At 41.0% G+C, this 14635-nt stretch overlaps 1 protein-coding gene across 4 annotated transcripts in view; it reads right to left on the reverse strand.

Moving 5' to 3' along the window:
• The window catches only part of KIF2C (kinesin family member 2C), a 425302-nt gene that overhangs the window by 410083 nt on the left and 584 nt on the right, over window positions 1-14635 (reverse strand). Inside the window, exons 3-21 of one of the 4 annotated variants that reach the window (XM_068199102.1) lie at window positions 13433-13534; window positions 13164-13212; window positions 11364-11405; window positions 10400-10519; window positions 9541-9657; window positions 9047-9147; window positions 8664-8759; window positions 8194-8248; window positions 7941-8103; window positions 7573-7663; window positions 5891-5954; window positions 5175-5266; window positions 4789-4931; window positions 3188-3392; window positions 2647-2757; window positions 2065-2132; window positions 739-841; window positions 545-661; window positions 61-187 (exon numbers count right to left, since the gene is read on the reverse strand). In XM_068199102.1, the coding sequence (XP_068055203.1) occupies window positions 61-187; window positions 545-661; window positions 739-841; window positions 2065-2132; window positions 2647-2757; window positions 3188-3392; window positions 4789-4931; window positions 5175-5266; window positions 5891-5954; window positions 7573-7663; window positions 7941-8103; window positions 8194-8248; window positions 8664-8759; window positions 9047-9147; window positions 9541-9657; window positions 10400-10519; window positions 11364-11405; window positions 13164-13212; window positions 13433-13534 (1966 nt within the window). Of the gene's footprint in view, window positions 1-60; window positions 188-544; window positions 662-734; window positions 842-2064; window positions 2133-2646; window positions 2758-3187; window positions 3393-4788; window positions 4932-5174; window positions 5267-5890; window positions 5955-7572; window positions 7664-7940; window positions 8104-8193; window positions 8249-8663; window positions 8760-9046; window positions 9148-9540; window positions 9658-10399; window positions 10520-11363; window positions 11406-13163; window positions 13213-13432; window positions 13535-14635 lie in introns of those variants that run through there. The other 3 variants (XR_011001881.1, XM_068199103.1, XM_068199104.1) reach the window with 3 other exon arrangements.

The following is a 14635-nucleotide window of genomic DNA, read 5'->3' on the forward strand; positions in this document are numbered from 1 at the left end:
CTTTCAGGTCTTTGGAAAAGCATTAGTGACAGTGCTAGTCAGACACAGGTTCTAACATACCTCTGACACTATGGAAATTTCTTGAGCTGTCCTCTATGAAGTACTTAGCTCTGCTCACAAAGGTCTCAAGATCATAATCTGGTTTCTCTGCAATTCCCAAGAGGCAGTCAAGTTCAGTAGCCATTTTCTGTATTTACAAGGATAACAGTGATGAGAAATGGACTTTCTAGAAATCAAATTAGTTTCTTCAAATCTGGCAGTCTAATCAACATAGCTGAACTTCTACAGACCAGGAGCCATCAGTGCTCATTAGCAGCAAGTAGAGGTTGCTATTTGGAGGGGAAAGGGAACTGGCAAAAGCACTGGAATGCCCCAGTTTAACCAGCTGGGCCAGAAAACACCAGAAGTTGGCAGTGAGGAAAAAGTAACACCACTAGTACAGCATCTTGCATTGGTGCCTCCCCAGCAGCACTTGGCCCAGGCAAAGCAAGCTGCTATCAACATATAGAAGGTGGCCTGGGCTGGGTTTGCTGCTTCCCCATACCTGTCTCAGTTCTCTGAGCTGTTCCACAACCTTCTCCTCCCGTTCACTAATTTGAGTCATAACCTCTCGATAGCTGAACATGCTTGGAGAGAGTTCTTCCTCCTCTTCTTTGGAGAACTGCAAGAAACAGCCTAGGTAAGAACAGCAAGTTGTTCCCAGCTTTGAGTTCTGGTTACCCCTCTGCACACACATACATTGAATTGAACACCTGAGCCTTCAGTACTGGTCTCAGCCTCTTCAGTCTCCATCTGACTCTGACTTTCACCACCTCCGTCATGAGGGCTGAGCTCTTTCACTCTGCAACAAGATTTGTCACTCAAATTCAACTTCCATCAGTTTCTTGGCTACAGCATCACAAAGCAGCTGCTGCAATCAATCAGTGCTCAGCAAGAAACATTCAGTTGCATTTTAAAAGTTAGACAGTTACCATCCCCAGAACAGACTTACTGTGGGCAGAAACCCCTGGATACTGTGGGAAGGAAAGCCAGGAGATGTTTGTGTTAAGGAAACTTTCCTGTCTGGGTATCCAGGAGCCACTCTGGCAGTTGCACTCACATCAGTTGAGCTGGGACCAAAATCCCTTCACAGCAGACAGGGATTACACCTACACCTTGTACATAGTCCCTTAGGTCTGTGTGTGACTATGCTATAGCAAATATACTATGAAGGTTGCAGTCTTAGATTCTTAAGTATGTTAAGTATTTTTAAGCAAGTTAGGCCTGTGAGTGTTGTGCTTATAGTAAATTCAATAGAATCTTATGTTAAATTATTTAAATTAGGCTATAGATTAAGTGCAGTTAAAATCTTTAGACCTAAACCATTGGCCAAGTCCAGGCTATGTTTGACAAGGGGGTCACACAAACCTTGTAACTCAAGGGAAGGGTCTCCCTTAGTCCTTTTAATCTTTACCCTTTTTCTAACCTTACCCCTTTTTCCATTCCCCAGGCTTCCAGGTAGATAATTTTAAGTTGATTTTAATTTGAGATTGATTGATTTTAGTAAATTTTCGTCTGTGTGCTTTAACTACCTAGTAAGTAGTAGAGTGAACCTTGCCAACAAACTGTGTCTCTCATTTCATTTTGAACCTGCTTTTGCTGCTACCTTTGTCATTGATTCTTTGAGTGAACTAAAACACTCATGACACACATTCTTAGCACACCCTTACAGATGGGTCACAAAGTACTACAAAAAGTAAAAGGCATGGAGATAACCATTGAGGACAGGGTAAACTCCCTACAAGAACCAGGGACTTCAGGGCAGTCTGAAGTCTAGCATGAGAGGAGATTCCTTTGACAAAGAGAGACATGACTCATGGTTTTACATCATCTCTGTTATGTGTCAAACAGAACACCCAGGCTGGTTTCATATGACAGCTCTAAGATACTTTGCTCTTAACAACCATCCTCCAGGTTGCCAATACAAACAATACAAGAGAACCTGAGGTTCCAAAGGTCAGAGTAAAAGCAGCTAAAATACCTTTTACAATAAGATTAGAATCCCCAGGTCAGAAAGGCCATTACCTGTCAGCATATCTCAGTGTGTTTAAGGTGTACTCACACGAACTCATGCCTGGAGAAATCATTGCTATCTGCAAACATAAAAGAAACCTTAGTGACTCCTATCTGACTTTTGCTCATTAATGCTCCTACAAATCTCACCACACAGCTGGGACATTTGAGGACAAAGGGCTGGAGTTGAGACAGCCAAGTCCATTTTTCTTTATGGATTCTGTGGGACATGCCAGCATCCCTGTATCCATCTTTCCACTGTCTTTGTGTGCACCTGCTATGCTTCACCATCCACAGAAAGCAAAGCCCTTTGAGACCACACCAAACTCTCTTACAGATTCACCATATTAAAAAGACTTCCATAGCCCTCCTTCTACGAGAGCTGGGCATAACTCATGAATTTTTTTACCTTGCTCACCATGGGCAAGTTTCCATGAGGAAAATATTTGGTTTTTTGGGGTTTTTTTGTTTGATTGGGTTTTAAAGCAAGATTTAAAGCTTTCTGACTTAAACACCCCCTTGCTGTAGAGGAACATGCAGCTATTTGGTTGAATTATAAAACCTAAGCATTGTGCTTGACATGTGCATACTCACCATGCAGGTCCTGGAGTTTGCTCCTATGAAAGAGTCTCTTAGCACCTGTGTCAGCTTGCTCTCCCGAAAGGGGGTATGAGACTTGTTCTGCCCTAAAGCTCGGATGCACTCCTACAAAAAGACAGGTCTTGTGAATGCAGTATTGGCATCTCTCTTCAATCAGCTCTGCAAGCTATCAGCCACCAATTGCTGGTAAACCCAACAGGCTGAAGAATTGTCTCATGTATTGCTCCAAGTTCTTCATAGTCTTTAAAATATGCTCCAGGTATCTGACTATCACAGGACAGTAGGTATAGCCATCATGTCACAAATCGCCCCCTTAAAAAAGATCAACTTGAATGAAATACCAGTGTCTGGCCTGACAAGACTGCACTACTTTTCTGGAAACACTCTAAATGGAAGTATGCTCTAGGTTGCTCACATCCTAAACCAGTACTTTTTTGGTTTTTTCCTTGTACTGGAATGAAAGAGAACAGCTAACCCCAGAGTTGAACAGAATCCACATGTTGATTATCACTCTCGTCCAGGAGCTGTAGCTCACCTTCAAAGCCAGCAAGCTCTTATTGATTTCAGCACCTTCCATCCGTGTCTGCCGATCAGCATTAGATGTGTCTGCACCCCTTTCATTTCCTGCCAGATCCACCAAGGAAAACTTGCCAATCATTTGTCCTTTTCGGCGCAGTATGATTTGGAAGCAGGCGTGTGACCGTGAAGAGTTGGCATTTGCAAAAGTCTGCCCAGATGTCCTACAGCAGAGATGCAAACAAACCTTAGAAATGTGTAACAAAACAACAGGTCCTGACAGCACTAGATAAGACTTGCAGCCATTCAATTAACCTCCTAGGGTTTATCCCACACATTAATACTTTAAGTTTGTGTGAATTATAGAATTGCTTCTGATATAGGAGCACAGAACTACTTGTGAAAAATACCAACCTGCAACCCTGGTTATAGAAATTGAAGGCTGTTTAAGCTGCCTGGCTTAGGTCAGCCAGCCTTCGTTGGAATGCCCGAGTGCTAAAGCTTCACGTGCACTTGAGCTGGAAGTCACACCTTCAGCACACCACATGTCATTTTCCTAATGCATCTGCCATTATACAGTAAGCTCAGCCAAGCTCCCCACTAAACAGCATTAGCTGTGCTAGCACATTACAATCATGGTAAATCCCTTTCTCCAGCCAAGCTGGCTTGGCAGTTCACCTCGGCTGTGCAGCTGCACCTGCCCCATCACTGCAAGGCAGAGTGACATCTTTTAATTTAAATCTCCCTGTGACCTTCTTTATCATTTATTCCCTGAGAATGCTGGCAGATTCACTGTCCCACCCCCATCTCTGCTACTGGGGAAAAAGGAGGGAGGAGCCCAAAATGTAAAAACAGTTCATGACTAAATTGCTAGCCAAAAAATGCTGCACAGAATGCTGAATAAGCTTTTAGGATGTGCATATTTGCCCACAAAGTGCAGTACAGAAGCCAAGAAGTTCTCACTTGCCTACAAATGTTTCCACAGCAGTTGCAACTTAACTGAAGCAGATAACACTTGGTAATACAGATTTTAGCTCCCAATTAAAGATGCCAGTATGATGGGAGAGCTGTCCCTACCACAGCCTTTCCTGCCAGGATGATGCGCCAAGCCTACAGCTGTCCCTTGGCACCTGCTTTCAAGGATTCTTTAGACAAGATTCCTGAACAACATGCAGTATTTTTGTTGCCATTGGAATAGCTCATCTGGCCTGCAGTTAAGCCAAACCAGTTTTGCAATTATGGTTCATACCAGCTGCTGTTCCTTGATCTTACAAGCCCACAGGGAGCTACTTGTATTCCTGTAGACTAGCTGATACTAGAAAGCACCGAGGCAGCCATCTCCTCATGTGAATGGTTTCTCTTATTGGAGTTCCATGAGGATATAAGAATGAGGAGCTCTGACACTGTCTATGGAAGGCAGGCTGAACCCATCCCTTCTGGTCCTTTGTTGTGTAACCACTTCCTGGTATTCATGCAGAGGTGCTGCTCAAGGCCTTTACTGGGAACAACAAGCTTCTGTTTAAATCTCAAAGCACCAGCTACAGGCATCATAGATGCTTTTCTAAACATGGAGATGCAACAGGACACAGCTCCTATTTTATAGGTTTTAAGTCACCAAACCTGCAGGCACTGCCAATCATGATCATTCTGATGACATCATCAGCACAGCCAACTGGTCTTTCTTGGAGACCAACGACCTGGACCTGTTGCTTGCCATCCTCCAGGACTCGAAGTTTGGCCTTCTTATTCAAGAGGTCAAACACCTATATTTAGGCAAAAAGATTGAGGCAAACCTGAACAAGGACTCCTTGTAAGTATTTTTCCCCAACTTTATATAAAGCTATATAGAAACAGCATCTTTAACATAGAGTTCAAATTCAATTCAAAACAAGCCAATATAAACAGGATACATGGAACTATAGAAAGTATTAAATTTGACTCAGCTACTTATGAAATATTCAACCAAAGAAATCAGGTGAAGATTTAAAAATAAAAAAAGGTCTTACTTTTCCATTGTATATTTCAAAGAAAGTCACATAGACTTCCAGATTCTGACTCTTGTACCTGGGCTCATTTAGGAGGAGGAAGACATCTTGTGCTAGTGAGGAAAGACAAAAGTTGAGTTAACTGGTTTAAAATATATTCTAGTTGCTACTTGATCTACTTTCAAACGCTGCACAGCTATAAGGCGGTGTCTAGCATTGAGTGACAGTCATCCAAACAAATGCTAGCAATCAGTGCTGTGCTACCATCTGGAGAACAGATTGAGCAGCATCCTTACCCCGGGACTGAAAAAAGGGAAATACAGGGGTTTCAACTGCTAATGCCACCCACAGACAACAATCCTTACTGCTCTGAGGGAACACTGGGATCCTCTGTTGTTTTGGACAGGCCTGAAAAAGTCACATGTTTGTGTTTCAAGTACATCTTGCAGAAAGTCTAGAGAACATGCATCCCTGAAAATCTGCATTGCTGAAGTTTGGAGACAATATACCAGATTAGTTGACCCTGTGGCTAGAGGAAAAATATTTTATGAAGTGAATGAAAAAATAATCATACCTCCTGTGTAACCTGCAAACACCAGGTCTTATTATTGAAAACACAAATACTTTATGTATCTTCTGCTGGACATGTTTAAAATAACCATAAAAAAACAGATCTTATCTAGTTGAGAGAAACAAGCATTAATCTCATTTTACTTTGTATAGAAGAATCAACTTACAGGCAAAAGCATATATGCCCTTTGAGGCATTCTGGTTTCTCCCAGACAAGTCTCCGCCCATAGTCTGTGAAGAGAAAAGGCCAGAGGTCAGGCGTGGCACTAACAAGTCAGCCTATCTGATCTTAGTCCCAAAAACAGACTAGGAAGTTACCAAAGGTAAGCCCCAATGCCAGTGTCAAATTAGTTTGCAGCTTCCCTATCAGTTCAAAAAGAAGATCTGGCCTACACAGAGCAGTGCACCTGTAAGGCTCTGAGGTACAGAATCAAAGCAGATGTTCCTCCAAGGAAGCTGCTTTGACAGTGCAACAGCCTCTAGTCAGAGGAGAAAGTTTCATTTGTCAGGATCTAGGTCAAATAACATTTTTACAACTACTTGCAAAAGTTAACATGAAAATATAAATTTAGAGCAGACAATACCTTTAAAGATACTTTGGTCAAAGGAGTTAATCACAAAAAATTTTCAGTTAGTGCTATCCTAGTGACTTGCTCTACCACTTATTTAAAAACACAGCTCAATCCCATTACACATTCTCAATCTACCAGAGTTTAATGTGCAGCACTCCAGTCTCAAGGTACAGCTGTTGTCCCTGCAGTAGTTCTGCCCTAGGACTGGGAAGGGAAAGTAACTTCACCTATGATTTTAGTGCATCACAGCTGTATTCCTGTAATGAGGCTCAGGTAAGCAGGCTTCTCTGCCCTTTCCAGTGCAATGAAGGCAGCCTGTGTTCAAACTTGTATAAAGCTCCAACTTTTTTTCTGGATTACTGGAAAAGATCTACAGCTCACTACATAACACTAAAGATAGGAAGTCCTAGCCTAAAACTTGCTTCTAACACTGAACAACAGCAATGACTGTCTGATTACTCAAAGCAGTGCATTAGCACAGTCCAGTGCAGATCACTGTGGCTTGATGTAAACACTTCTTGCAGAACAGGACAGCACATTCAAAACAGGACTCCACTATCATGCTGTGATGATTCTTCCCCATAGTTCTCAGAAGAAGAAAGTTAAAGACAACACAGCTGTTCTAAGTTTAGAGCAAGCTTTCTCTTTTGAGACAAAAGAATTTTCACAACTCTTAAAGCTGCAGCTGTTAGACTGGAAGGAGTGGTTAGAAAGCAAACACACTAACTCACCCACTTTACAAACAATACCAGATCACTTAAATATTTATGTGCATCAAGAGGCTTATTTTTATATAATTGCTGAACTCTTTGGAATGCCTCCAAGCTCAAAGCACAGAATAGACTAGCCTTTGTCTCAGACATAGGCTAATAGCCTCACTATATACAGACAGGAGTTAAACAGCAACAGGCATTTGAGGCAAGGAATAGCCATGACTAAAACTGACGTATCAGGACATCCTAAATCTTTGAAAAGCCAGATTTTCTTTTCTCTAAAGAAAAAAATCTTTTTAAATTTCTTAATTCTAATTCTTTTCTTCTAAAAAGACTTTTTTAAAATCTTTTGAAAAGCCAGTACAATTTTCCACACAACCTCAAAGGAAACACACTAGTACATAAAGCTACAGAAAAAGAGTTAACAACTTAAAAAGTATTAGCTTTAAGACAATAAAACCAAGATCCTAAATTCTTACACAATCCTATTCATGCTCAAGCATCAGGAAGCTTTGAAATACTTTATCAAAGCTAGAAAATTTGAGACCTTGAACAAAAACTTACATGCGTCTTGCCACTTCCTGTCTGGCCATATGCAAAGCATGTCGCCTTCCCACCCTCAAAGATGGTCTCTACAAGAGGTCTAGCAGTGAATCTGAATATTCAAAAGATAAAAAAGTTACAGCAAATATTTCATACACTGCTTCATCATCATCAGTTTTAACAAGAAAAGAAACTAAAAAAAAAAAAGCAAATCCTTAGGCAATCAGCAAGGCTATGCCAAAAATAAGCCTTAGACTTTTCAGTCCTTCAGCTTCGTCCAAAAAGGATTCTAATATTTATTTCAAGTAAGTTTCTTAAGCTTAGATGCCATCTGGCCACAGCTCCATGCTTTTATCTGAAAGTCATTTCCAGTAAGCAGCAAGCATTACCTGTATACCATTTCATTCGAAGAAGTTTCATCAAATGAAAAGTCAAATCTAAATGTTTGGGTTTCAAGGTATTTTGTTAGGTCTACTTTCTGCTTTGGCTCATGCACCATCAGGACACACTTGCTTGGAACAGTAACCACATCACATTCCTTTTTTTGAAGTTCTGTTGACAGAAAAGACCCTCAGTTTTAATGAAAACAGTTTGAACAAAGTTAAACTGTTCAGGACAGAGCTGTTTGGTCAGTACACTCACCTTGCTTATTGAGAGGGCGCTTTCTCACACAGACACAAATCCTGTGCTCTTCTATCTAAAAGAAAAGTAAGAAAATAAGTAATTATTTCCCAATTACACTCTTTATTACAGAGAGATCTGATGCTCCCTCACATCCATTCTTCTTTATGCTGATCAGAGTTGCTTCTGAGCCAACCCACTCATGCAGGGATGTCAGTCAAAGTGCATTCAATGCAACTGATGGCCACACATCATTGCATGATAATTGTTGAACCACACTCTTCGCTAGTGTCATAGTAAAATAAGACAGCTTAGCCCTAAATAGGGAATGCAAGTGACCTTACAGATACCACCAACTTCCTCAAGCTCACAATACACTCAGAGGATTACCAAGGTGCAGCGATGCACCAACTGCTTGATGTGAACACTTTCAGTACAAAATAGAGAAGTCTGTCTACAGGCTGCAGTTAGTAGCCTCAGTATTTACTTACTGGATCATTCATAGATATCGGCTGGCAGTTTAAAGTTGCTCTGAATGCCTTGATCATACGTGCAAACTCCCAGTTTGGACAGGTGCTGTCAAACTCCTGCATGAAAAACCATGGATGTGAATGTAATTGACATGTTACAGCAAAAAAAAAAAAAAAACAAAAAAAGGCCCCAGAGAATTAAACAAGCAGCTGTATGCAATTCAAAGCATTTTACAAGATTCACAACTTTCTAAAACCAGAATCAATCCATCCTTATGTACAGCTTTCTAAGAACTAAGCCTGCCCAAAATATTGCCAAAATATTGCCCAATATTTTGTTTCAACTACTGTAATACAGGGTCCTATAGAACTTCCCCTTAGAGGTGTATTTTAGAGTACTCCACCTGTGCTCGTTTTATCCTGATTTCACTAATTTGAGCTCTCTTTTCTTCTCTCTTGGTTCTCATTTTCTCCATCTCTTTCACAATGTTAGATCTTCTTCGAACTAGATAAAACGAAAACAGTTCCTTGGGTTAAGATTTCATACTAGGTTTTAAGCATAAGACAAATATTTCAACTTTCCCAGGTTGCTGACAGACTACCTCATACAGGAAACCATCTTCAGATGGATGGCCATTAATTTTGCAGCACTTCCTTCCCAAACCAGATCTAGTTATCAGAAACTACCTCAGAAGTCACACTACCACCCTAAAGCAAAGGCAGCATTTCTGAGGCAATACCACTATAACAGAATGACACATCTGTAATAAAAAATGAAGATATTCTGTCTTGCTGCCAAAGTCACCTTTTCAAAGCTTTAGTCTGAGCACACAAAGCAGCAATCACAGTGATTCCCTGCTGACTGATGAGCCAGCCTTTATCCACTGCTCCCTGGTACCTGGGCTCACTGAAGAGCTCGTTCTAGCAGCAGGCAGATGATTCTCTGTATTTCCATTTACACTTGTCAGTGAGGCTTCTGGAACACAATCCAGCCCCCTAGCCCTGGTTCGGCCAGCTGCAGAAAGAAACCAGACCAAAATGAATAATTAGATTGCAAAGACCAAGATAATTTTGTAATTTGCAAAGCCTCATACACTGAGGCATCTCTCAGCTCCTGCAGCAGGAGAGTGAACTATCTAAAATGTATGGTAAATGTGCAAGTAAGCTTTTAAATCCTTTGCCAATCACCAACTTTTATGCAATGCTGCAAATCAAGGCCAAACCAAGTAGACAAGAATTTTGTATCAAGCCTCTTATTTCAGTGCTTTTGTAGAACTTAACATGCAAGGCATGGCCTCAGCTATTCTTAGGGTAGCCTAGTAAAATAAATAACTACAACTCTGAAATTCAAGGAGGCTAAAGTTCTTGCTTTACTCAATCAGTATAGGTAAAACTACTACCAGTATGGTTACTGGGTGTGTTGTCAGCAGCGTTAAGGCACTTCTCTTCCCACTCTAGCACCATTAATAACATTTTATGCCTTTAAGCAGATACCACATCCACCCAACTTGCCCACCTACAGCTCTCTGGCTAAGAAAGTACATCATTATGCACAACATTGTTTCCAAAGTCCTTTGGAAAACATTTCAGGGAGGAGTCCTGGATATTTGCATAGTGGCAGACCTCTAGGTCTCTCATTTTATCTATGAAACAGTTCAGGTTGCTCTCCCACTGGGAATTGCAGTTTGAATCATTAAATGCACGCAAAGTGAAAGTTGTTTCACATTAAGAATTCACAGGAATGTTTTTCCACTTACCAGTAACTGTCAAATATTTTCTGGTTTGCAAAGAAGTGGAGGGATCTACTGCCATCTCATCTTCCTGGAGGCCGCACTGGGGTTCTGTGATAGCAGACATGCGGGAACGGCCACGCGCAGCTTTGGAAACAGGAATCCAGGGACACTCAGACACTTGCAATTAATCAATTGCTCACAAAGTACAGAGCAGTGGAGAAGAAGGTGTGGTTAAAAGGATCTTTTCCATTAGCATAGTGCAGGACAAAGCAATGCATGTGGGTGAAAAGTAGTCAAACCCACCACTACAGAAAAGCAAACCATTCATTCCAGATTTGCAATTCCAGTGAATTTCTTTCAGATCCCACTAAGGAATCACATAAGGATATGGGAGTTTCAGCACCCTAACAATACCTAGGAAGGAGGAAGTTTCAAGTCAGAGAGCCACTAAACCCTCTGAAGCTTCACACTTGCAGGGCTGTATGAATTAACTCTTGGATGGTGACACGGGTACAGCAGCCAGGCAACTGGCCATGGGCAACACTGTGCCCACCCACCATGAGGGCACCCACACACAGGATGTGTGTGGTGCACAGTAGGCTGGGAGCCCCATGGCACTACATTCAGCTAAAAGACCCTGTATAACCAGCAAATCTTTGGAAATGGTCCCTTTTTAGGCAGTCTCCATTTTCACATGCCAAGGTATTTCTTTCACTGAGATCAAGTCCTTTACAAAGCTTCCTAGGAGAAGGATTGGAATGTTTACCTCAATAGATTTGTTTAAAAAAAAAAGCAAATCTGATATGAAAAAGGAAGTGTGATATGCAAGCTAGAACTCCCTCCACCAGCAATTATTAGAATTTATCCAGAATGAATCACTATTATTTCAAAGGACACCAGATCTGTTGGAGACCAAGGGCTCTTTTCAATTCAGAATCAAATTCCTTAGAATCATATGCAAAATTCATTGTTCCTGTTAACTCTTTACCTTGAATCTTCTGCTCATGTGCAGAGACATTAGATGTGACTGCTGCAATTTTAGAAACAAAAAGCATCAGTTTCATTACATTCAGAAAGGGCATTTTATTCCATTTTCTCTTGTCCAATATGCCCAGACCTGATCTCATCTCACACTCGACAGCACTGTTTCTATAAATGCTGGTGCTTCTGGACAGGCAGATTAACTGGAGGATTCACTCTATCTAAATGGGTTTCATTCAAGTGATTCTTGTATGTGAGAATATTCAGCATCCTCAAAAATTCCTTTTGATTGATGGGACTGAGGCAATATCTATTCCTTAATAATCTATTTCTTAATTAATTCTGGAAGCACTGCTTCTGCTTCTCTCCTTTCCTGAATAAGATTGAGACAGACACCTGCTGATCTCTTTAATTTGTTTAGTCTAAGGACATGAGTGAAGCCAATGTTAGCTTTCTAAATTGTGCAGTGCAGAGTTTGCAACAGGACAGATACTCTGACACTCCTGGGCTTTAGCTAGTTTTAACAATAGAAATTATTTGATGAATATTGAAAACACTGCTGCTCTAAGCGCTGAGCAGGGACAAGACTGTGCCACTAGGACAGGCAACAGGCATTTTAGTTATGCAATTAGATTCTATACTTCAGGAGAGCTGTGACCCCTGCAAGGACATGTTTCCAACAACCAGTGACTGGATTAACACACATTGTGTTTTCCAGCTGGCTATCCAGTTCAATTAACAGACCTATATATAGACAGTCATGACTGTATCACATCATTTTGCTTGTCAGTTCACAAAACTTACGGAGTTCTCTGAATTTGAGAAAGATCAGTATACTCCAGTACAGAACAACTTCTTACACATTAGGATTCTTGGACAACTCCTGCCTCTCTGATGCCAGGGAATTCATACTGTTGTCTTCTGAGACTAGCTTCCCTGTCTCACCTTGCATGCAACAGAAGAAGCCAAACAGCCCAGAAGTTTTGTTTACAGCTCAGTTGAATGGAGAAGCACAAGTTTTGGCTAACTATGCACTTTAAGAGAATCATTAAATCAGCAATCATTCAACCTCAGCATCATACAATGTGTTACAAACAGACCTGTAATGCTGCCATTTGCAATTCAAAAAGCCTAAAAAGTCAGCTAATAAAGCTAAAAGACAGTAGAAAACAGGCATTTTCTAACTCCTGACACCTCAGGAAGAACAATTTCTTAGCAATCCTACACTGACATCTCTATCTACCCTTCTGGCTTTGCTCAACACATTGTTCTGCCATGCAGTCAGGGAGCTGGGCACACCAGCTGGCACTTTGGCTGCCTGCTCTGAAAAGTCTCCAAGCATAAAGTTCTACTTATTGTCCAGGGAGACTGCTTGATAAGGAGACATACATTTGTCACCGCTATTTCTTTCTGGTGCTTTCCACTCTCATTCTGACACTTTTAATCTTAATAATTGTAACTTAGCTTCTGTTGTTTGTGGCATGTGCAAAGCTCCATACAGAACTTTAAAATTCACTGCAACAGCAACTGCCTAGTGACATTTAAAATAGGGAATAACTACAGCAATATTGCAGAAGAGGAGAACACATCAACAAACCCCACCTCACAGGAGCAGGACAGCAACCTGTTAGGAGAGTTCCTACCCTCAGGAGCCCAAAACATTGGTATGAGACAGTATCCTCTTAGTGAGCACTGCCTGAAGGAGCAGCCTTATGATGCACTAAAGTACAATATCATGGCTCCAATGAAGGACCAGTACAGTTCCACAAGGGTATAGCAGAGAAAAAAAAGCAAAACATTTTCTCACCTTCCCGTGGAGCAGGAATTTTTGAAAGGGTTGTTCTACGCTTCTGTTTCTGAAAAACAAGGAATGCTGTAAGCAACTGGAGTAAGCAGCAAACACCAAGCACCGCCCTTCAGGGCAACATCAATACAACAAGAATTTCTGACCAAAGCCTAACTAAGAGACAGAAAAGACAAGTTAGAGATCTCAAACTTTAAGAGTGAGAGTATCATATAGAACAAGACCTATGCATTAGTACCTTAGAAAAAACTAAATTACTTTAAAGCACTTACCTGTAAAGTTACATTGTCTTGCAAAGGAACATTCTCTTTCACATCCGCAGGAGGTAGGTTTAATAATTCAGGATTTATTGCAAGCACATCTTTAATATCAAGCTGCAAGAGCAAAGGCAAGATTTTACATGGTAGAATACTGCTGCTACCACTTAGGGATTGTTTTCTTTCTAATCTGGACTTTCAGTGAAGGCAAGCAAACTTGACCTACTGCCTGCCAAATGTTATGTTAAAATTTCTTGGAAGAGCAAAACAGTAGTTCCCATTCCATTTGAACAATCTGGTACATCTGATACACCAGACAAAATGTGCTAGTTAAGCCATTTACCTTCATCTGCCAAACACCACACAGCTCTGCAGGTGCCATAGAGCACTTCTGCAGAGAAGGGCAAAGCCCATTTGGCAACCCCTGCACTAATCTCCCACTGCTAATCTTAGTAAATCTCAGCAGCTCTGTAACTTCTGTGCTAGGAGAGCATTAAGTGTTTACTGTGTGATGTGCTTACTGAAATAAACGTCAAAGAGCTGCTTAGACACTGGGAAATGAAGAATTCAGCATTTAATCCATAACTTAATTCACCTGCATCTTCACTTGCCACTGCAAACAATTTCACCTGGTACCAGCTATACCTGACTAACCCTCATGTGAAATCCTAATTCTGCCTTCACCTCATCACATACATAGCACATAGACATAAGAAAACTGTTGGATTTTGAAGTAACTTCCTAAAGATTTAACATCTTAACACATAAATGCAATTTAGTCAATAGTTATAGCTGAATATTTTTTATATTTGAATGCAGCAGGCACATGCACAGAGGAAGATTTGGTTTCTAACAACCAGCCAATGGCAACTTTTACGATTTTAACTGAAATCCAGAGTCTGCACATTTCTAGGGACACCAGAAGGACAAATACACTTGCTGAGTATCAGACTTTTTTAAGTGTCAGGATTTCAGCCATATAACCTTCAAATGCCCGAGACTCCCCTCTCACCCATGTCATCTCACACTATATTTACTTCATATTGGTGCAGAAATTCAGGAAATCAAACCCAGCCCTGTTAACACGGCACCTTATTAGTAAGAGATTTTAAGGAAAGCCCGAAGGCCATAGTGTGAGACACGGAAAGTCAACAAACAGCCCACACAGCTGGAAAACTGGACTCTCGGGACATTCAGCACTGGGACAGTCAACAGTGC

Source organism: Anomalospiza imberbis, chromosome 9, assembly GCF_031753505.1.
Source record: "Anomalospiza imberbis isolate Cuckoo-Finch-1a 21T00152 chromosome 9, ASM3175350v1, whole genome shotgun sequence".
Lineage (NCBI taxonomy): Eukaryota > Metazoa > Chordata > Aves > Passeriformes > Viduidae > Anomalospiza > Anomalospiza imberbis.